We start from the raw sequence: 21,660 nt of genomic DNA, 5'->3' as shown, positions 1-21,660 counted from the left end.
CGGATGGGAGCGTATTGGAGGTCTCACCCGTGCCTCTGGGAAACATCCAAAGTAGGCGATGAGGAGATGGGTCATTAACCGGGCCATGGGACAAACGGAGGGAGGGGGGCGGGGGCGTGGTTGAGAAGCAAAGACAAAGACATATTTAGAGCAACGACAGCATCGTGGGTGCAAACTAACAGCATGTTGGAGCCAGTTTTTGCCAGGCTCCCCGGCACCGTAACACCTGGTTCCTGAGCACTAGACAGGAACAGGAGGGCGAAGGAGGGGGATGGCCATGCGAGCGGAAAGCGAGGACCGACAGGCTGCAATAGTCGTTCCAACCCGTTCAGCCCATTTTTTGCCCGGGGGGTCGCAATCCCATTCCCACCTATCAGCAGGCGCAGCGGCCATATGAGACAGGTGGAGAGAGTGTGTGGGCTGGAGGCGAGGCGAAGAGCAGGAACATGCATGAACATCTAAACATGCGCCACGCAGGCGTAGCGTATCCGTAGGAAGGGTTGGCCCGCGGGCAGACATACCGTTTGGCTCACGAAGGACTCGGATCCCAGAGTGACCTGTCTGACCCATCAAGGACATATCCCAGGATATTGTCGAAGTACATCTTGTCTTACAGTGTTGTGTTTGCTAATATGTGTTGATGTGAAGAACGAATGGGAACACAGTCGCAGGAACAAGCACTTGGTACAGCGACCAGTTAGAAATTCTATTGTGTCGAGTATTGGGCGTGATACTATCGCTGTGTATGGATAGCTGTGCGAGGGCATTCCAGTTCAGCTCGAGAACGCGTGCGTGAGCCCCCCCTCCCCCCACTGTGGCTCTTGTTTCTTGGCTGCCACTAGGAAATAACCATGAAATGGTTTCCCACCAGCGCCCCTTCACCAACGCTGTCTCGCCGGTGGGGAGGTTCGTCCGACTCGGCCTAGCCCAGGCTGCTGGATACGAGGGATTCCTGAGGGGAGATATCCATCCCACATCTCTCTCGCCGAAGGCCGATGCTGTTTCTTATTTGTCGAAATGCAAAGCGCGAGAGGCATTCAGGGTTTGGCGAAGCCCGAGCCGCATGTAAGGGAGGCATCTAGACGCCTGAAGAGAGCTGATGAAACGACCTATGGCTTGCCGGGTACAAGCTGGAAACCATTGGATGCGGCCGCTGTTTGTGGACGGCGAATGCGATGTGGCTTTGTCTTGGGCTATTCTGGTGCTCTGCTCGAAAGACATTCACCCGCTCGGAAAAATACCCACGTAAGAAGGGTCTGTCTGGGCTGTGCTTGGCCTGCTGCTTTTGGAACAAAACGTGCGACGGGGAGGCTGATCAGAAAGCTTGGGACTGCGGAACAACACGCGATCGGAGGAGACATTCCTTTTGCTATCCCCTGACGGCATCTCTTCGGAGAACAAGCGCACGCCGTACTCTGTGTCTCGCCTGATCTCCTCTAGGTGTGGCTGGACGGCATGAGGGGAACCAAAGCCAAAGGTCACTGCGCTCTGCTTGCTGAGCAGATGGCTGCCGGCAGCCCGATGCACCTGTGCCTCTGTCTGGTCCGTGATAGCCTCAAGCGATCCCCTCACTTCTCGAATTCATCCGCCGTAGCGTCACGCTCGTGGCATGCATACTGAGAGAGGTAGAGAAACGCATACGCGGGAACCGGGCTTGGACAACGAGATGATGAGAAGCGCCAGAGTGGGGAGGCAGGGGAAAGGGGGAAAAAAAAGGTACGATATGCAGGCGAGGACATGGGAGGAGTTGCAGGGACCGATTCCATACTAGTGTAGCAACTTGGTCTGTGACGACTCGAAGTGAGGAATAAGGAACAGGTCGGAAGCGAAGGGTGCGGTTTTGGCAGCCGGGCAAAAGGCAGAACAGGCAAGAGAAGAAAAGCCTGAATGAGATAGGAATTGTTAGCGGGAGGGGGGATTGCCAATGGGAATGCGCCGCCGACCTGCATTGACGATGATGTTGGCGGTAATGATCCGATGCGACCCTCGGCCGTGGAACAATGGTTCTTTTTTTCTTCTTCCGTCCTGATGGGAAAACGAAAAGCCACTGACTCTCGTATTGATTCTTTTGCTCAATTATACTACATTCCTCTGCCTCCTGCGATGATAGGCCACCGGCGCGTTTGTCATCATTATCATCATCATCATCATCATCATCATCATGGACGCCCTCAGCATTCAGCCCTGACAAACTTTTTCTCGATCGACTGTCTAGCGCAGGCGCCACACGGGACGCGACTCTGATTGTAACCGGAAAGGCTGCCCGGGGGTGGCTGTTATGGCACCCCACTGTAATTAAGCGACAGCCCAGATTCAGCCCGCCCGCAAGCCAACAAGAAAAGGCTTCTCCCGGGGGGCACTAAGAGCTACAAGGGCCGCTCTCCGGGCTGGCTGCCGGTGCTAAGAGAGCTAATGGAGCATGCATCAGCGTCGCAACCAGGACACCCATTAGGGGGGCGGCCAAGCCATGACACGAACACACTTGCAAGCTTGCCCAGTGATGCGGTGACACCATGACGGCCCAGAATATAGGGGTTGGCAGGCCTTACGGTGTAACTCTCGTATCGCCTCTTGAATCAGGCTACAGTTAATACAGTATGTTTGTATGATACGAAAGTTTGTGGTCTAGGTACCGCGTGCGCTTCCTGGGCCGGAGCCAGACTGGTAGTCCAAGCAAACCCCAACCAAGGGTTAACGTTAACGCCTCGGAGAGAAACAAGCCACTCGAGTTTTCCATTGACGGTGGTCTCTCTGGAAGGTGAGAAGCAAACCGGTGCCAAAGCCGCTGGTTTCCATTGATCTGCCCAGGCCGTGCGATATCTACCGGCCTTCTCTGTGTCTCGGAAGCATACGGGATGGGCCACTCGACCCGACCAGGGGCCATCCTCTCCTCGGGGAGTATGCGCCACGCCTGATGCTAGGAGCCGCTTCGCCGAAAGAGGCAGCTCGAGATTGGGGCCTGGCCGATTAGTCGCCAGGCGGTTGGCGCTCCGCCTTTTGCTGGACGACGCTCATTTCCACCGACGGGGGGACGCGAGGCATCCCAGAGGTTCTTTTTCTCATGGCTGATGGAAAACAAAGAGCAGCTTCGCTCTGTTTCGCCAATCCACCTACCTCCACCGCGGCACGTGGCCGTCAAAACCATCGCCGGTGTGTTGGCAATCTTATATCCCAAGACAATGACGCGCTCTCTCACACGGGTAGACGATCTCCAAAGGCCGGACATTGATCCTTCTCCAGAGCCCTCCTCCCGGTCAACTCTCTCTGACCCTCCATCACCAAGGCTAGTCTCCATCGGCCCATCATACCCGTTTGCAGCCTAGGAGCAGAATGCCCAGTGGCCCCATCTCCGGCCGCCCGCCGTATCAACATCACTTCTGCGTAGCAGTCGGTGAAGGCCCTGTAGTGCAGCGCACGTGGGTAGCCGGAGAGCGCTTCCTCGCAGGCTCTCGGCGAGGGCGACGTGCAAACGACAGCAGCTTAATAGTAAGCTTAGCCGCCATAAACCAAGTGCCCCCGTCACCCAGGACCTCTATTACATGCTGACTGATATCTGCTTGACTGCCCTTTGCTCTCGTGCATCCTTCTTTTCGTCAATGCCATGTCCAAGGGCGTACGTACATTCACCTGGCTTGTCTTCATAGCCGGTAGCAAAAGGGCATTGTACAACGGTCCCGGCCATCATTGACAGATGCGATTCTTTACCGTAGGCGGCACCGCCGATATACAGCATTTCGGCCAGCACGCGCGCATCTCGCGCACAGCGTGTCAAGATCTCTACCTAGTCAACAACCCGTTGAAGTCGATACATCTGGGAGGGTCCATCCTGCACCTCAGCCAGAGGCGTTTTGCCTGGCCGTTCATCTTCGAGCAGGTAAAGATCATACGACTCGCACAAGTCTCCCTCCTCTCTCCCTCACTGACTAGACCATTTTACCCGGCGACCATCCGAGCCCCTTTCCCCCTTGTTGGTTTACCCCTCCAGCGGCGGGGGAGGGGGGAATATCTGCCTGGGCAACGTATCTCCGCAGAGCAATCCCGACGCCCAGCTCTGCTCCCGCAAGTCTTGCCCTGCTTTTCCTCCCCTTCCTCTTCCTTTCCTACAGCCACAGGCCAAACGGAACATACGTCTCCCCCGCACACATCACAGCAGGACGAGCCGGGGGCGCAGGCACGCTATGCTCTGTCGAGTTCACGCCGTCAAGAGGGGGGGGGGGGGGGGGGGGGGGGGTGTTCAAGCAGGCCGGATCTGATCGACGGAGCAAACTGCGCCGAAGGCACGCTCTCCGCGTCCCTCGCCCTCTCGTCGCTACTTCATCGTCGCTCCCGAGGAGCCGGGAATCCTGGAGTTTTCCCCACAGACGAAGATCTTATAGTCCGTGCGGAATAGTAGGTAAGGTATGATGGGCTTTCCCGACAGGCAGGCACCGCGTGGCATGACCGTCCCGATCGGCAAAGTGATGGCGGTGCGGGTAAATAGAGCACCCCTCACCCGTCGTCAGCCAAGGCTGCTGTTTGCCAGGCACGAACTTATCCGTCGGCGCTTGGGTCGTATTGGGACGAACCGTTCACAACGGAACCGCCTCTTCGACCTGCCCCCCCTTGCCCTTGTTCGCCATGGCGCGCATCGCTGGTTCTACGTCTCTGCTCTCGTGGAAGCCACCGGTTGCCCTTCCGATCTCGCTCCGTATGAGTACCAAATGAAGAGTCGAGCAGCAGATGGTTACAAACCGGAATACGTGTCCAGGAAGATTCCTCTTCAGGTTGCCCAGGTACACAATAATACTCTTAATGCGGTCTGGACGGAGAGCTGCAAACAACGGTCAGCAAGAGATCTTGCCGAACCGGCCCCATCCTGCCGCCTCTTGGCTGCCGCTGAACGTCCCACCTCTTCGCCCTCGTAATGATGCCCACCGAGGTGACTTGATGGGCTTGGCTTTTGGAAGACCGGGGTTGGAGCTTGCATTCACCCCATACCCCGCAAGTTGGGAGCGGAGACACTGGCGGATAGAGCAAAAAAGTGCAAGATAGGGCTTCTCTGGGTCTCTCGGCGTCTTTCTGGCCGGCACTGTCCCCCCCACTGTCGTTGATATGTTATGGTACCGGAGGGCGACCACAGCCGTCTCTTAGCCACGGCACATAGCGGCGACCTCGCCCAAAAGCTAGACAATCTCACCAATGCTCCGGATGTCGCTACTTCCGCTTTCCATCTCATCATCGTGGATTGAACTCGTCGCCTCACTTGCAAGGAGGGCCCCATGCATGCAGCCATGAGGCACAAGCAATGGCACGCTCCTCAAGTGCCAAGGGGAAGGGGAAAGGTATCATGTATGGTAGGCGTGCCTAGCAACAAAAGAAAAGAAAAAAAACCGAACGCCCCGGTAGTGTAACGCCATGCGCATTTATCGTGTATCCTGCCCCGGCCTAAGTGAAATCCCGGCTGCCCTTCAGTCGAACCCAAGTTTTTCACCAAGACGGCCTTCCAATCCTGATGGTTGCTTCTTCGAGAGGGGAACGGAGAGCGCTTCCTCGACTTTGAGGTATGACGCGTGTTCCGATGACACCGCGGTAACGGAGAGCCTTTCTTGTGAAACCCATCTTCGAGAACAAATCATCAAACGCAGCTGATCTCGATCAAGCCAGACCGATTCAGCGTGACCGACACAGATACGGCTCAAGACGAAGACCCTTCCTTCCCAACAGACGTCTGACACATCGCCCGATCCGACGGGCCATTATGCCCAATCAACTCCGTATCCTCGCTGACCACGCTCAAACCCGCTGCCGCCGAGCTATCGCTTCTCCCCCTGCCGTTTCCGCCCTCGCTGCTCCTCCGCCGTCGGTGTACGGCCGGCGGCCGGCTCATACCCAACAACCGCCCCGCCGACCTACGGCGTGCGTCGGCTACGGCGTCAGACACAGGCGTGGCCGCCAGCTCCGGGACGTACGGCGTCGAGTCGAGCTCCTGGAGCAGCGCCCGATTGTCCACGCTCCCGTGATCGCTGCTCGCCTCGCTGGCGTTGCTCCAGTTCCGCAGGTGCGCGTAGGTCCCCTGGGAATCTGTGCTCCCGCGGTGCAGCCCGACCCAAGCGCTCGACCCCTGGCTGACGCGCTGGCTCCGGTCCGGGACGTCAAAGTAGCCCCCGGTGTACGCCGAGTCGTAGCTGGCGTGTGGGTCCGAACCCGAGCCCTGCGGCACTGGCTGGTAGTCGCCTACGGAGCCCGGCGTGCCCCTGTACGACGGCGTGAAGTCGGTGTCGGAGTCGTGTCTCCGGTGCGACGGCCGGGGAGACATCATGAGCGGGTCCACGCTCATGTCTTCCACCTCGGACGGTGTGGGCTTGAACTGGTACATGAAGGGCCGCGACTGTGCGCCCGAGGATGTTCCATTATTGCTGGTTTCGACTGCCTGGACGACCTTGTTGAGATGGCGGATGATGATCCAGGCAGCGACCAGGACGATAATGAGCAGTCCCACGCCTCCAGCCACGATTCCAGCAATCTGGCCTGTCGTCAGGCCGTCGCTGTCGTCGTTGCTCCTTGACAATGGTTGTTCCTTTGGCACTGTGCTTGGGTAGTATTTGAATACGACCTGGTCTGGGTCTTGTGCATCCATAGTCGCCAGGGCTGTTGGGGCCGTCGTCGGCCTCGAGGGCGTGAGGACTGTCGTTGCAGTCACCGCTGTGATTATGACTTGAGTTGCGTCCTGTGTTGTCGACACCGTCGTAGTGACTGTATAAGTCGACGGGTCCGTGTAGTAACAGGCGCTCACGGCGCATCCGAGGCCGTTGCGGCAGCAGCCGTAGCTCAAACTGGCAGGGCATAAGTAGTAGCTTGCCGGGCACGACTGAGAGTATGCGACACCGGACGCTGCGACGCAATTTCCTCCTCGTTCGCACCTGTACCCCTCAGGACAACAGCCGCCTGATCCGGAGAATTTAGCTACTGCAGAGCGACCGAGACGAATTTGTATTTGGTTGACTTACCTCCCATAACTGCATCGCACGCATAACTCCCATAACTGCATCGCACGCATAATATCCAACCTTCCCCAAGCAAGTCCGCGGTGCGCTTGTTGTCGCGTAGCATGAATCTGTTGCGCAAGCGTAGCCTGACTGGCAACAGCCTCCGTTAAGGCTCGACGCGCAGGCAGAGTATCCAGTCGCACAGGTCGCTGTGTCTCTCTGGTTCAGATCCTGGAACACCGTGACGTGCGCCTTTTCCATTCGGTGTACCCCGTCTCGTCTCTTAAACTCCGCTCCGCTTGTTTTCCCCACAAGCCAATCCATTCCAAGGTAGAGCGCGCAGAGCGAGCAAGAAGCCAGCCTCTTCATTGTGACGACGGTTGAGAGGATAGGCAAGAGTGTCGTGCAGGGTTATGCGGTCTGCCGATCATCAGACAGCCTTTGGCTCAGCAAGTGGATGCTCGTCGAGTGTCAAGGGCGGATGGCGGGCAAAACAGTTGCTCTTCGGTAGCCGCGCCGATTAATAGCAAAGTAAAAAGCATCTGAGAATCTGTACTTTCGCACCTTAGAGCCATCCACGGTTCGTTTAGTATGGAGATGGCAAGTTACGTTGGTGCCTGCGAGAGGGTTAAGGATTGAGATTGCCCAACTGCATGTATAGCTGGGGGCTAAGCCAGTGTACAGCACAGCGGTACCACACACAGCTACACCCCACGAGGTTGCAATCGGCGATGAGAGAGGCACGGCAATAGGGCTGAGATGGCAGGACCAAGATGGCGTGACTGAACTCGGCCAGTCGTACCAGACATGAACCTTTTTCGTGCACTTTCGACCAAGACGCCCAAAGCTACGGTCAAGGTCGGGTCTCTTTCGTCTTCGTTCCTTCACGTATGATCGACCCGGCAGCGGGTGATTGCATACGTGGGTGGGAAAGAGGAGGTCGATCATGGACTGCTTGAGAGGGGAATGGTCGGATCACTAGTAAGTGAGTGCGGGTATGTGTGACTGTGGGGGACATGCCTCGAGTTAGGCCCCATGAACAGTGCATCTTGGGGTCCATAGGATTTGGAAAATAGGTCTGCGTCTGCCTGTCAGCACTCAGTGAGGGTGACTTCGCCATTCCGGGGGTGAACCAGCCACGAGGCTCGGTCAATCAGATGAGGCTAAGCGAGGAGCATCAGCCTTCTGGAGAGCTACGATAACACGGCAGAGGTCCCGCAGGATGGAGATAATTCTCTTTGGGATAATAAGCTGGAAGGAATCCGATGCTATTGCCGTGGCTGCTCAGGTCGTCGGGCACGGTTGGGTGCAGGATCGAGGAGCGAATTGTGACGCAGCTGCTGACTGGTCCAACGGGCATTGAGATGTAGTGATGCGGCACGACGATGCCTGTCTTACCCATGAAAGTGGGCAACGCATGGCGAGGATATCGAGGGCCTCCAATAAGAGGAGGGTGCGCTGGCTGTAAATAAATGACAAGGGCCAAGGAGGATGCCATCTCATAGTGAAGAGGAGGAGGGCTGGGCAAGCACCATGCAAAGCAGCAGCTTGCTGGCGGATAAGCCCATGACGGAGCTGCAGATGGACATAAGGCCGTGGGCCCGCAGCTCGGAAAACCAAAGCCCTTAGCGACGTTGTCTTTGGGGGTTGTTCTGTCAGAACGCAACACTGAGCCAACATGAGCGCGTCTAAGGAGTACAGCTGACAGTATTGGGCGAGACTGAGTGTGTCTGCACCAACTGGCGAACAATCGCAGTCAACTTACAGGGGAAACGACGATGGGCGGCCTTGCACTTGCAGTGGCAGTCGGGGAGAAAAGGTATTCTCAACACGATCGGGGCCGGAAGTCGCCGACCGGGGAGCCACTCGGGACCGGTGCGGACCCTGAAGTTGGGCTGGGTTGGACATAGCCCGGCCTCTGTTTCAGACATGTGAGTTGTCGACACTGGTAGAAGCCACGCAGAAGCCACCGTTCTACTTGTTTCATGTCTCATAAGACAGGCCCTCGGCACCAGGATCAGGCCGGCAATGGCCATCTGGATAGTGATGCCGGGTAGAGAGAGTTATTGAGAGTTGCTGGAGGCGAGACTCGGATGGCTTCTGTGAACCGGAGCCACTTCGGGTTTGTAATGAGTGGAGGGCGACGGTGCGGCTGCTCAAGTGAAACGCTATATTAGCTTTCCTGTCATCCTGCGGTAGCTGGGTGTTGAAGAATTGACAAGTAACCAAAAAGTCAGCCAGTCGTCGCACTGACCCATGGTTTGGATGAAAACAGGACACGAGACGAAAAGGGGGGGGGGGGGGGGAGCAAATCGCAGGCAACTATCCGATGAACATACCGACTGTCTGTGTTACCAGCAGTCTTGGATGGGATGACGGCGATGCCATTCAGCTGCGTCGTGGGGTTGATGAGAAGAATGTTTGCCTTCATCAGAGATGAATGAAGATGAGGAAAGGGTTTCTCGGCTTACATCGGGAAGTATCGGTTGCAGTAGCTCGCAAGGAAGGAAGGGAGACCAGCTTCAGGCAAACGCTGCCTTCCATTCCATGTGATGTACTTCATCAGGTAAGTGCTCGCTCTTTCCTTCCTGGTATTGGATCTTGGTGTACTCCGTACCGTACCGCACCTGCAGTGACCAAAGACAAAGGAAGATGGAGCAACCGACGGGACTTGCGCCTGCAACTCACTCTCCTTCCATCATTTCTGCCCAGAGTGCTTACCCATTACTGATAAAATGCACAGCAATGCTAAGGCCACACCCGTTCGTTCTGCGCGTCGCTCACTTCGGCCGTCGGCAACTGGGATATCGACAGGAGAGGAAGGGATGGGGGGCCAAGAGGGAGGCAGTGGGTGGGTGGGTACATCTGCTGATCAGCTGCTAAACAGGCTGTTTTGGGAAACCCTTCCCCGGATTCCTATTCTTCTTTCGCACCCATCAACGGCCGCCAAATTAAGGTACACACTACTAACATGTATAGGTAGAACACCTACAGAGCCGGTACGAACACAACCCTCTTGGACAAGGTATACTACCTGACAACGAGCAACATAGGCCGTCTGTCTTGCATTGCGACGGAGACACCACGCAGACTGTGGCTGGCGCGGGCACTCGAGCAGCCCGCCTACCTTGACACACCTTGGATGGATCAGCGGCCGCCGAGAATGCGGGGAAGCAAGCCTTCTTGACATTGGCGGCCTAGTCACCCACCTCTCACCGTGGCCTCGTGTCGACGACCATGTACCACACACAAAGACGACCCGGACCGACGCTCTCGAGTCGAACCATCCCAAATATTCCCTGTCGGCTTTGGGTTTCCAGGAGGAAGAGGCGAGAAAGGGGTACGAAGGAAGGGTTCGCTACCATCAGTGCCCCCCCCCCCCCCCCCCCCCTCCCAAATCGTCTGCTGCCGGCATGTCTAGCCATCGGCCACCGCTGGTTGATGCCATGCACACTATAATAGTGTGAGTTGACAGCAGGCAGGCATCCCCATCCCATCCCCATCCCATCCCCATATAATAACAAGCTTACCAGGCGGTAGGTAAGCGCGGTGCAGGACGAGCGAAAGCAACCGAGTGATGCCCACGGATGGGTGGTTCCGTTTGCAGCTCGGCTTGGTAGGTGGCAGACCACCAAAGTCAGGTCACCCGACTCAATGTTGGCACACACACATACCCCATCCTTTAACCCCTTCGACATGGGCAGCACCAGAGGCTATTGGGCTTCAATTCAGGGCGATACCCGCCAAATCCTGAGTCTTCAGGCATCCGCCCGAACGGCTTTGGCAGATAAACTTTCTCACGTCGCTGCTGCAGGGTCCATCTCACAGGTACGAGATGCACTACCGTATCCTCTCAGCAGATTCGTACACCGCACAGACCACCCACTAGGCCAATTTCGAAAGGCGGTCAGCCAGCCTAGCCACCCACCTAGCCATCTAACCCTAACCCTTGCCACCAAACTTGCTGCTGACGTTGACTAACCCTTGCATTTGCCACTTCTAGATCCCTGTTTCTGCCAGCCTGCTAGCCCCTATCCAGCAGCCCGTAGTCAGTGCGGTGTACGAATCTACTGAGAGGATACGGTATAGCACCTTCTGGTAGTCTGCTGCAAAGGAGTTGTGACTACCAACTCGGGGAGGCATGACGTCTCCGACCCGTTGCCGTGCAGAATGCCGTACGAGACGGCAAAACCGCCGTCAGCCCGGAGCAGTTGTGACAGATGCGGCGACTAAGGTATCAGCTAGACCGGTCCTGGCTTAGGCCCTGGTTCGGCGATACGAAGAATCCTCCTCCTTCTCTTCTATTCCTGTTCTAGATGCCTTGCAAGCATACAGATAGATACCTCTGGAGAATTCCTCTGTCAGGCGTGCACGTTAACTAAATAATTACCAACAGGCATCTCCCATGCCGAAAAGTTGGGCCCCTTTACTCCAACAAATGCCCCTGACCTACAGCAAGGTCATGCCTCGGAGCAAACTGGGCTGGCACAGACAAAGAGGGCACAGAGCAGCAGGCACACACCGACCAAGCGAGACAGAGAGAGTCCACATCTCCGCACACCAGAATCGCCGCTGTAACCCCGCAAGTTTCTCCACCTTTCTGCTTCTGGCACCACTTAGCCTTCCAGGATCTCTGGGTCACGATGTGCGTGATGGCAGCGGTCTTGTCAGCATTGGGAAGGCCGACGCCAGCATGACATGGACTCGATCTTGACCTTGACCTTGACCTTGGCTTGTGTTTGGAGAGGGGCATGCTTTGTTGGAGGAAATCGCCAAACCGTTTGGCCGCAAAAGCCCAATTCACCACTCTTTCGCCGCCTCGGTGTGTGCCTCTTTGCCTCCATACGCTATTTATTAACATCCTTCTGTCCGAGGGACATCTCGTTGATTAGCACAATCTCTGGTCCCTGCCCCCTCCCCTCTCTTCTCCGTCTCCTCTCTCCAATTTTCCCCATATCTCACCGTTCACTCCCGAGCCCCCCGTCTCCATTCCCCATCCCCCACGCCTTGATTGATAGGACGGACCAACTATACGAATCCGTCTTCTCCTCAGCGCCTAACCCTGGCCACCCAAGCTTGCGGCCCCGTTGAACAAGGCGAGAACAATAACACTGACGAGTGAAAAGCTTTCCCAGCCTCGGCACCGATCCGACAGATCTAGGTCGATTGTCGAGCAGCGAGCAGGAGGGGGCCGCCTGAGAAGCAGAGAGAGAAAAGGACGAAAGAGAGGGTTCGGAGCAAAACTACCCACCAAACACGTCCAGTGTCCACCGACTTCTTTACAACTTGCCCTTGCCACTATTACCATCTCATCCCCCCTCCTTTCTCTCCAGCAGAATCAGGACCGCCCTTCGTCGCCTTACATTACGTCCGCCACCCCCAACCGTCACACTGCCAGACCCTCCAATATCGTGAAAGATTGACTGCTTTCTCTCGCCTTCTGGACCAAGTTGCCTCGATCCACACACGCCTTTGCCTCCGCGTTTTTCCTCCTCCGCCTTCTCCTCCTCTTCCTCCTATTTCTCTTGGTAGGTGATGTAGGTGTATGGCGACTTCGCCCTGTAAACCACATCATCTGAGAGAAACCGCACTGCGACAACATTGAGAAAACGTCATGCCTATGCCTGCTGCAGGTACCAGCTCGTGAGCATCATGTTGCTGTATACTAAACTCGCCCCGCCAAAGGCCCCCAAAAGACGGTCTAGAGCAGGTGAGTTGTTGGTTTTTACGATCGATACTTCTTCCTTTTACCTCCATTTTCTTTTCTTTGACCCGCAAGCGCCTCTTTTCCTATTTGGCTTGCTGCACATTCTCGTGCGGTAACTGTTGCCGCCCGGATAGCTTCGTCATCTTACTCTGAGCCTTGCCTTTTTTTTAACCCGTCATGCCATACCTGCCATTACTTGTTTCATTTCGTTCGATATCTGACATAATGTTGTTCAACACATGCAGGATGCACATACTGGTGAGTGGACGGACCCCAAACATAACCCTCCCCGAAAACATTGGAAGCAACGTTTTCACTGACAGATAGATCGGTACAGCAAAGAAAAGGTACGACCTTATGCCCTTGTTTACTAACTGGTCACAAATTGGCTCCCGGATTTCTTCCTTTTCATCATTCCGAACTTGCTCTGACTTCTCTCACGCCCACAGAAGAAGAAATGCGATGAAACCCGTCCACAGTGCTCCCGATGCGCCGAGCGCGCTCAGGAGTGCTCCTACGAACCGGTCAAGCCTCGTCAACGCAAGAAGCGCGACTCTATCGCCGGGTTTGGATCCGACACCGGCTCTCAAACAAGCGCATCTGCAACCATTCGACGTTATTCGGCTCCCGATGCAACCATGCGACGCTGGAAGGAGGAATGTCTGGATGACGAGAACGACGTGGCTGTGGAGGAAGCCATGTTGGAAGAGAATGGCAATCCGCTCATATTTGACTACAAGAAGATGTTCGCCATGTACCACAACAAGGACGACGACGACGCGCCCCTGTTCTCTCCGGTCGACTCCGTGGCTTTTGACCTGTCACTGGAAGACGTAGACGAAGAAGTTATCCGTTGCGATTCGGTGCAGCATAACGCCATATCCCGCCTGGCCGCCACACGGCCGCAGCGCCACTCGGACCTAACCATGATCGCGCCCGTCCCGGTGGCGTCGCCACATCTCGAGCTATTGTTCCCAACGTTCTCCGAGTTTTCGGATCGGCCAAATCGTCGGGCGTTGGTCGACCACTTCACCAACGTCATGTCGCATCTGATTGTACTGCGCGAGACCGAAACAGGGAACCCGTTCCGGCAGCTGGTATTGCCGCTTTGTCACAGCAGTTCGACAGTGACAAATACCATCTACGCGCTGGCGAGTGCGCATCTGGAGAATAGAGGCTGCGGGCACGCTGAAGAGAAGGCGGTGTACTTCCACAACCAGGCCATTCAGGGCTTGGCGCGCTTGATTGAGCTCGGTGGCCAAGCAAACAAAAACGAGCTTCTAGCCACCATCATGCTGCTGGTTTACTACGAAGTAGTGAGTATTTCCGCCTTCCATCGTTGGATGGAACTCGACTGACCGGGTAAAAAGCTTGTGCAACAAAACCGATCCAACATTGTTGATGGCCATCTCAAAGGCGCTATCGCAATCATGAATGCCAACAGCGATGATACCGACCCCACCGCCGCCTTTCTTGAACGCGTATGTCTTCCCGACTTGCTTGATACTAGCGATTCCTATTCTGACAACGTTCCAGGCGTTCCGCTTCTACGATGTTATTGCTGCGCTCTCTTTCGGCACGGCTCCCCTCTCAACGGCACCAGCGACAGGTTGCCTCGCCCCATTCCCACCCATTGACTCCTCTACGTCGTCATCCCTCGGATCTGTCGACACATTGCTCGGCTTTTCCACAACCCTTTGGCCCATTATCCATCGCCTCTCCAACCTCCTGTCGCTCAAGACCGAGCTCCAGGCGGCTATCGCCGACGGCCAAACGACTAAGGTTGCCGTTCTCCGCAGCGAGTTTGAGACCACATCAGAAGCCATCGAGCATGCTCTCAAGGTATGGCAACCTAGCTTTCCTCCAGGCTTTTCGCCCGATACCATGGACGACGTGACTACGGACGAGTCTGAGGTGGCCACCGAGCGCGCCCGGCTGCAGTCAATCCTTAACAATGCTCTGGCCTACCGCCACTCGGCTTTCGTGTATCTCTACCGCAGCATCTACGGTTACCCTCGACGACACCATCTCGTGCAGCACCACACGCACGCTGCGCTAAGCCACTGCGCTGCGACAGTCAAACACGCTGGGTCGATGGCCGCTCTGCTGTGGCCTTTATTCGTTGCGGCCTGTGAGGCCATCAGCCCCGGCGACAGAGAGTTGGCACAGCAGGCGTTCGTGGCGGTCGAGCGCAGGCAGGGCATGACGAACATTCAGCGCGCCTGGACCATCGCGCAAGAGGTCTGGAGACGCGCAGACATGATTGATGACCACACTACGGACGATGGCGGCGCTGTCACGATGTCGACGCCCAGCCAGCAGCTTGGCAAGGGGGCAGACCTGTGGAGACGTGTCAGCGAAGATATGGGCGTGACGATTGTCTTTGGGTGAGGCATCTTCATCTCCAAAGGTATACATATCCACATATGATGACGAATGCGCCCTCGGTCGTGCATAGCGGCGGTGATGAGACCGGACTCAATGAGCAAAGGCAGGCATATCTGGCAATGGATTGGGCGGCTTACACAAAAACACAATCTTACGCATGGGAATTCTTAGTGACAACGACGGTGGGAACTATGGATAGGCGCTACTGGTGTCTTTTTCTTTTCTTTTCTTTCCCCCCTTCGAAGTTGGACTCGGAGAAAATCATGTCGATGGGGGCCAGAGCCGTAGGAGAGTGGGTTTGTATTTGTAAGTCCTGGATATCGAGCTCTTTTCCGGGGGTTTTACGATATCATCACTTTGTAATGGGCGTCAATTGAAAGCCGTCCTTGCCTGCCTCATTTCCATCATATAGGTATGGAATGTCATATCGGGCTGTTTACTCTATTTCCCACCTGGACATCCAATCGCCCGTTATCACTGGTGGGTGTGGCACTAGCCCGACAGCGGCAGCGGCTTCGCCCTCCGGTCGCAACCGTGACTCGGAGCGGATGGCTTTTCTTCATAAACCTATTGCGTTGAGTACTGATCATGGTACTTTTACTGTGTTTTTATGACTGTGTACGGCCAATGTTGTGTGCCTGTGCAACCTCAAGAGGGGCCCGCCTTGTACTGGTACCTTTGTAGGCTTGAGATCTGGGGTAAAGCGGGGCCCTCTGCTGTCTGGTGGGAGAGCATTTCCATCTGACGAAGCCACGGCAGGGCAGTATTCGTTCTACGTTTAGAGGAGAGCCATCGTCCCTGAACCACGACGGACTTGTGTCCCGCAACGAAGAATAAACCCGGTTTATAGCCGTACACGTTTGGAGATGGAGTGAAAGTTCATCTAGCACTGCGACTGCTTGCACACATGCGCGAAAATGATATAGGATATATATGATGGCGTCCGGATTAAGAGCGCACACACAGCTAAGGTTGAGGTCGGTAGGGGACGGAAGGTATTCTCCGCGCGAGGTACTCTGTGACTACCGGGTAGATAGGTAGTTACACGTGTTCGTTCCATTTGCGCCCTGGTGACCCGGCACTGCGGCTTCTCTTAAAAACACTTGCCTTGGATATCCACAGTACCTGGGGAGGTAGCTATGAAGTATTCAGCGCAGGGCAGTGATCTCGCCACAAAAGAGACTGCAAAGACCCAGTTTTCTGCACCTTTGCTTAGGTACCTATAGTATATCGTACATTGAATGTAAGGTCCCTAGGACTACAACTGTAGTACGTACTGATTTCATACGACCTACACTGCTGCCAGGTAAACCACCTAAGGCAGGTAGGTAAGCAGTTCAAATTAGGCAGGCAGGTAGGCACCTTCTAATGTGTTTGTGCTGTTTGTGCATGCACACAGGCAGGTACCTACGAGGTGCAGCAAATGTTCTCTGGTTCAGCCAAGTGCACCACACTGCAGATATTAGATACTGTGGAAGGTACGGAGTACTTGCTTGCTATGTACTGGTCAGGTACTCCAGCTCCAACCCCCCGATCCCTTTTTCCTGTCTTCCCCGTCCTTGACCACATTCCCCCAAATTCCATGTTAAGACGACGCAGTAACGACGAACCACATCGAAACAAACAACACTCGCTGAACCCCCGCCCTCCGACACAATGGCGGCGGTCTAAGACAAGGCGAGCTAACTCCCAACGCCCATCATCGTTCTCTCCCGCCTCCCGCCCACGTTGCCTTCGTCTCTGCCCCCTCTTTCGGCCGCCGTCGCCCTTCGCTTCTCAACCAACAGCTCTCGCTTGGCCCAGTACGGCTTGGCTCTCTAGTGCACCCTTTGCTCATATCTGTTGGTCGCATGTTAGCTTTTCACACCTTTTCCCCCCTTCTTTCCAACTCGGGATGAGACGTCCATGGTCCCCCTTTACACGAACTGCGGCCTCGAATTCCCATCTCTCCTGAGAGCTCCGGCCGCCATGTCCCATATCCGTCAAGCCCACAATTAACCTCCCGTCACCCGATTCTCGGCTGAAGCTCGAGCCCTACCACTGGACTGCATCTGGAGCTCGTCTCCACCGAACACTCTCACCCGCCGCCTGCACCAGCACCACCCAAGCTTTCCCCAAGAACCTAGAACTGTCCCCAGGAGCCACAACCCCAGTCTGCCTACTGCCAAAATTCGAGTCAGTCCCTGTCTTGTGTTGGGAGAGACCTGTCTTACCATCTCCACAGGGGTTCGACCTGACTTTTGGAGACCCGACGTGGACCACTCTTGCGTTGCGTTGGGCCGGCTTGGGCTGGTCTGGTCTGTCCCTTTCAGTCAATATCCGCCCACTGCAGCGCAGCATCATGCTGCATGACCGTTGAGAGGTTCCTTCACCTCGCGCGCCATGACCTCCATCATTGAAGGAGCGACGACCCCCGCGCCAAAGCAGATCCGCTTCGTCCACAACCAAGGTCAACCACCATCCAAGAGACGCAGAATCAACGCCGCGTGAGTCTTTCCCCGCTTCCTCTTTGCTTTCATTCTCCCGCCCGTCCCTCTCGAGCCCGCGGCCCCAGACACAGAAATCCTTCCTTGCCTGCAGAAGCTGACCTGACTCGACTCGTTGCTAGCTGCCTGACCTGTCGCAAGCGAAAGACGAGATGCGCCGGCGAGCGCCCTATCTGCTCAACCTGCTCCAAAAACGGCCACACATGCTTGGGTTACAACGAAGCGATTGAGAAGAAATCTTCAGGTGCCGCCACCGCCACCCGGGACCCTCTTCATGACGGCGACGACAACGAGGACGGTAACGATGACAACGATGAGGACGACGAAGCAGAAGCCCAGCCTCGCGAAGAGGAAGGCTGTCACGATGAGAGGCGCCAGCAGAAGGGAAAGAAGGACCTGCGACCCCCCGTCGTCCAACAAAGGGGCGGTGATGCACGACCGACAAAATCTGCTACCCCTCCTGGTCGCCCGCCTACATTCCTACGACGGTCGTCAGACTATAGCTCTCGTGAACAAGATCAAACCTCACATCACCGCCGCACCTCCCGCCCTCGCACGACGTCTTTCTCCGACGATGCTCATAGCGCGCATAGCCGTTCCCCTGTCTTGCATCATACCGAGCGCCATAGGGTGCCCTACTTCCGCTATTTTGGGCCAACGGCCATCGTACCTGGCTACAAGCAGATGGTCGTCTCTGTCCGGGACAGAAGGCGGAGTACAGGAGGCTCCGCCAGTGCTACATCGCCAAGTTCCGGCTCCAGTGTGATTCAACCCATGGGTATAGCGCTATCAGGCATGCTTCCCCACGACGAGGAAGTCGCCGCGGACGAAGACCTGCCCGTATACGACCCTACTGACGCTGCGCCGGTGCACCCCCTGATTTTACACTTGGTGAAGACCTTTTTTCTGCATTTGGGCTGCAACTATCCCTTTCTGAAAGAAGAAAGATTCGTTCGCATGGTCAAGGAGAAGAGAATCGAACCAATTCTCGTCGATGCTGTATGTGCACTAGCCGCCCGGTTTTCCGATTCGCCACAACTCGGACACAACAAGGCAGAGGAAGCATCGCATGCGGAGAAAGGCCAGCATTACGCCCATAGAGCCAAAGCTGCTACTGTCGATACGTTCCCCTGCCCATCTGTGGGTGCTGTTCAGGCGCTTCTGATGATGGCATACGAGGGCTTCGGTGCAGACCAGGACAGCGCCCTATGGATGTACCTGGGTCTAGCTATCCGCATGGCCGTAGACCTTGGCTTGCAAAAGATGGTGGGCGTGAGATATCAAGGTGAAAGAGACCCTTGGTTTACCCGTCATGGCGGCCAAGCAAGTAGTGAGGCCGGGGCAGACGAAGAGCCACAAGAGGACGAAAACAGTCTTACCCGCGAGCAGCAGCTCGAGGTGGAACAGGAGCGTACCGATACGTTCTGGGCTGTCTTCATACTCGATAGGGTCATTTCGTCTGGCACAGGCAGACCCGTGACCATACGTGACGATGACTTTGAGTTGGCGCTACCGGAGCCAACGCTCGACCCGACTTCTGGATGGCCTGCCCCTTTCCCCGTCTTCATCCAGATCATTCATCTGTACGGCCGCGTTTCTGACGTTTTGAATAATATTCGTAATGCCAAGGACATCACGCAGGAGAAGTGGACAAGACTGGCCCGGATGGAGCACGAGTTAACAAGGTTGTACCAAAAGCAGGATCCCCGGCTTCATTTCAGCGTCTCCAATTTCAAGACGTACTTGAAATTGGGCCAGGGAGCGAACTTCATACTCCTGCACTTTTGGTTCCATGCGCTCATCATTATCCTCCACCAGCCCACCCTCTTGACTCCCTTTGGCTCGTTGAGCCGCACACACCAACTGCTACCCAACAGTCGTGAGCTGTCCATGTCGAGTGCCAAAACCATCGCTGACATTCTGGCGTTCGCCGAACTCATTGACCCAAAAAGCTTCATCAGTAACCCGTTCACGTCCCAGCCTATTTACATCGCCGCTTGCGCCTTCCTCATGGAATCCATCGCAAACGCCTCCAGCCCTACATCGCGAGAAGCCTCTCCCCCAGCCGAGCTCAAGACGGGAAGTCAGAAGCAGAAGTCGTCCTCTCATGACCACAGAGCATCATCTACAAAGCACTCTCTTTTGGCCTCGGCCGCCAATCAGAATTACTCGCGCTGTTACAAGTCTCTGCAACAGTTACATAAGTACTGGGGCGGCGTCAAGTACATTCTCACGGCACTTGACCAGAAGTCCGAGGGTATATGGGACTGCGAGACTTACACCAGCGAGGAATACGAAAGCACCAGGCTGCCCCGCCGCGGCTCCATCGGCAGCCAGTTTCCCCATCCTACGTCGCCCAACATGCCACCTATCGCTTGGTCTCTGACGGGCACGACAAACTCGCCCAACTCAAGCCTCACGCTCATGTATCAGAACATGCATGCCGCGGCATCTGGCCATCACAACTTTACACAGTCGCAGACGTCCAACGCCCCCACTTCCGCGCCTACACCTCCCGGCAACATGATTTACGACCCGATCCGACAGAGTCTTCCGGAGGCGGCGCCTCACTCCATCTTTGCCACTGCCTATCCGCAACCGGTAACGTCTGCCATGCGACATTTACCCCGGCAGCACTCATCCCAGCGGGTGTCGGCATCCTCTATGGATAGCCCGCATGGACAAGGGAGAGGACAGATGCGGTTCAATGGCATCCGCGAAGAGGAGGCGTCTTCTCCCATGGGCCATGGCAGCTCGATGGTTGCCGGATCCTCTGCTCCGCAGCAAACCCCTTCCTTCACACCGTCATCGCATAACTCGACAAACTACGATCGTCACATTATGCCATCCGTCTCTCCGTCTAGCAATATGCACGATGCAACATCACACCATCACCACAGTGGACAGCATATTGCGTTCGATCCAACATATGCGAATGCCACCTACTCGTATCTCGGCCATGGCATGGGTCCCATCACAGATGTCATCACTTTCGAAAACCCTATTGACATAGGCGCGTTGGGTTTGCCCCATGAGATGGTGCCGCCGTGGTTGGAGTACCTGCCCGGCGACGTTCTAGGCCTCTTTGAGAACAACGACATGGATCCAGGGTCTTAACTGGGTTGCCGCCTTGGCCTGGCATCAAGCAGCCATCCGATGACCAGCCAGATATTTGCAGCATGTCTTCTATTAGAGCGAACTGAGCCACAATGCATCTGCTGTAACGCGTCGAGACAGCATTCGGCTCACCTTATCTGAAGCTGTGTCCATTTGTGGTACACAGCCCCTGGGGTATTGGCGTCAGGTGCAACGAATGTTCTGCGGGCAGTCTCTAACTTTTGGCTAACTAAGGTAATGATAACGACACGAAAACTGTTTTTTTTAAGGGGGGGTTTATATAGGGGCTGTTTGTAAAGCATATATCGCGACTTCAGTGTAAGCTATACTATATTTGCTGTATGTAAGAAAAATGGAACCCGACGATGACAAGAGCAGTATATATTCAGGTGATGGTGAAACTTGGGAACAGCTCGTCAGAAAGGCTTAGGCCCGTCTCGATGGTGAAGTTGACCATTTGACCGTTGCCGTCAATTTCTTTTGACTTCCGGTCCGGGGGCGGGTGTGGAACCAAGCGGGATCGTGACTCGGAGCCGGATTAACCGTAGCAGCTGGGGCGGTGGGTTCCCGGACAGTACGCCGTGCCGCCCGCTCTGCGCTCAGGACGGAGTGGGCAAGATGGCTGGCAGGTGTCTGCGGATTTGAGTCATGATGGAGGGCGAGACTGACGCAATTGCCGAGAAGACTGGAAGCGAACGAAGACGATGGCGTTTCAGGGACGTAAGGTGCACGAGAGAAAGGTTTACGCCCGTAATAGATTTTTTCTTTTTTATTTCCCCTGTTCTTTTTTCCCTTTTTCGAGAGAAAGGATGCGACTGTTAACGTCCAGGACTTCAACATTCAACATTGAATAATTGGGTAAACCGGGAAAAGAGATCCAGAAATGGTCGGTGATGTCGCGATGGGATCCCGGGCAGGTCTGACGACACTGGGCGGCCAGCACATGGGTGAAAGGAGCACGATAAGTGGACAGGTGGGTCCTTCTGTTTTAGTAGAC

The 21,660-nt window shown here is 55.6% G+C and overlaps 8 protein-coding genes across 8 annotated transcripts; 4 read left to right on the top strand and 4 right to left on the bottom strand.

Moving 5' to 3' along the window:
* Positions 1-1,474: 1,474 nt before the first annotated feature.
* Positions 1,475-2,018, bottom strand: LY79DRAFT_51863 (uncharacterized protein). The gene has a single exon (XM_060555051.1). The coding sequence runs from the start codon at positions 1,947-1,949 to the stop codon at positions 1,569-1,571; it is 381 nt and encodes a 126-aa protein (XP_060417573.1). The 5' UTR covers positions 1,950-2,018; the 3' UTR covers positions 1,475-1,568.
* A 2,418-nt stretch (positions 2,019-4,436) lies between these two features.
* On the top strand, positions 4,437-4,904 carry LY79DRAFT_509259 (uncharacterized protein; the record flags this gene model as incomplete). Its single annotated transcript, XM_060554038.1, has 2 exons — positions 4,437-4,665; positions 4,720-4,904. 2 exons carry the CDS (start codon positions 4,437-4,439, stop codon positions 4,902-4,904), a joined length of 414 nt encoding a protein of 137 aa, XP_060417572.1.
* A 1,008-nt stretch (positions 4,905-5,912) lies between these two features.
* On the bottom strand, positions 5,913-7,334 carry LY79DRAFT_647671 (uncharacterized protein; the record flags this gene model as incomplete). Its single annotated transcript, XM_060562494.1, has 3 exons — positions 5,913-6,060; positions 6,240-6,924; positions 7,007-7,334. 3 exons carry the CDS (start codon positions 7,332-7,334, stop codon positions 5,913-5,915), a joined length of 1,161 nt encoding a protein of 386 aa, XP_060417571.1.
* Positions 7,335-8,027: 693 nt separating this feature from the next.
* On the bottom strand, positions 8,028-9,381 carry LY79DRAFT_51802 (uncharacterized protein). Its single transcript, XM_060554992.1, has 3 exons — positions 9,305-9,381; positions 8,731-9,117; positions 8,028-8,603 (listed from the first exon to the last, which is right to left on the bottom strand). The coding sequence occupies exons 2-3, from the start codon at positions 8,999-9,001 to the stop codon at positions 8,143-8,145; spliced, it is 732 nt and encodes a 243-aa protein (XP_060417570.1). The 5' UTR covers positions 9,002-9,117; positions 9,305-9,381; the 3' UTR covers positions 8,028-8,142.
* A 3,217-nt stretch (positions 9,382-12,598) lies between these two features.
* On the top strand, positions 12,599-12,946 carry LY79DRAFT_543979 (uncharacterized protein). The gene has a single exon (XM_060557096.1). It carries the CDS (start codon positions 12,618-12,620, stop codon positions 12,786-12,788), a length of 171 nt encoding a protein of 56 aa, XP_060417569.1. The 5' UTR covers positions 12,599-12,617; the 3' UTR covers positions 12,789-12,946.
* Positions 12,898-15,063, top strand: LY79DRAFT_667268 (fungal-specific transcription factor domain-containing protein; the record flags this gene model as incomplete). Its single annotated transcript, XM_060563348.1, has 4 exons — positions 12,898-12,930; positions 13,122-13,988; positions 14,043-14,153; positions 14,209-15,063. 4 exons carry the CDS (start codon positions 12,898-12,900, stop codon positions 15,061-15,063), a joined length of 1,866 nt encoding a protein of 621 aa, XP_060417568.1.
* A 2,379-nt stretch (positions 15,064-17,442) lies between these two features.
* Positions 17,443-20,663, top strand: LY79DRAFT_508860 (fungal-specific transcription factor domain-containing protein; the record flags this gene model as incomplete). The annotated part of the gene is made up of 2 exons (XM_060553993.1): positions 17,443-17,546; positions 17,669-20,663. The coding sequence occupies 2 exons, from the start codon at positions 17,443-17,445 to the stop codon at positions 20,661-20,663; spliced, it is 3,099 nt and encodes a 1,032-aa protein (XP_060417567.1).
* Positions 20,664-20,906: 243 nt separating this feature from the next.
* LY79DRAFT_51729 (uncharacterized protein) lies at positions 20,907-21,658 on the bottom strand. Its single transcript, XM_060554917.1, has one exon. It carries the CDS (start codon positions 21,501-21,503, stop codon positions 21,090-21,092), a length of 414 nt encoding a protein of 137 aa, XP_060417566.1. The 5' UTR covers positions 21,504-21,658; the 3' UTR covers positions 20,907-21,089.
* Between the last annotated feature and the right edge of the window lie 2 nt (positions 21,659-21,660).

Source organism: Colletotrichum navitas (assembly GCF_030913465.1).
Source record: "Colletotrichum navitas strain CBS 125086 chromosome Unknown LY79scaffold_11, whole genome shotgun sequence".
NCBI lineage: Eukaryota > Fungi > Ascomycota > Sordariomycetes > Glomerellales > Glomerellaceae > Colletotrichum > Colletotrichum navitas.
The sequence above is the reverse complement of the archived record's forward strand: the minus strand, read 5'-3'. Positions and strand labels throughout refer to the sequence as shown.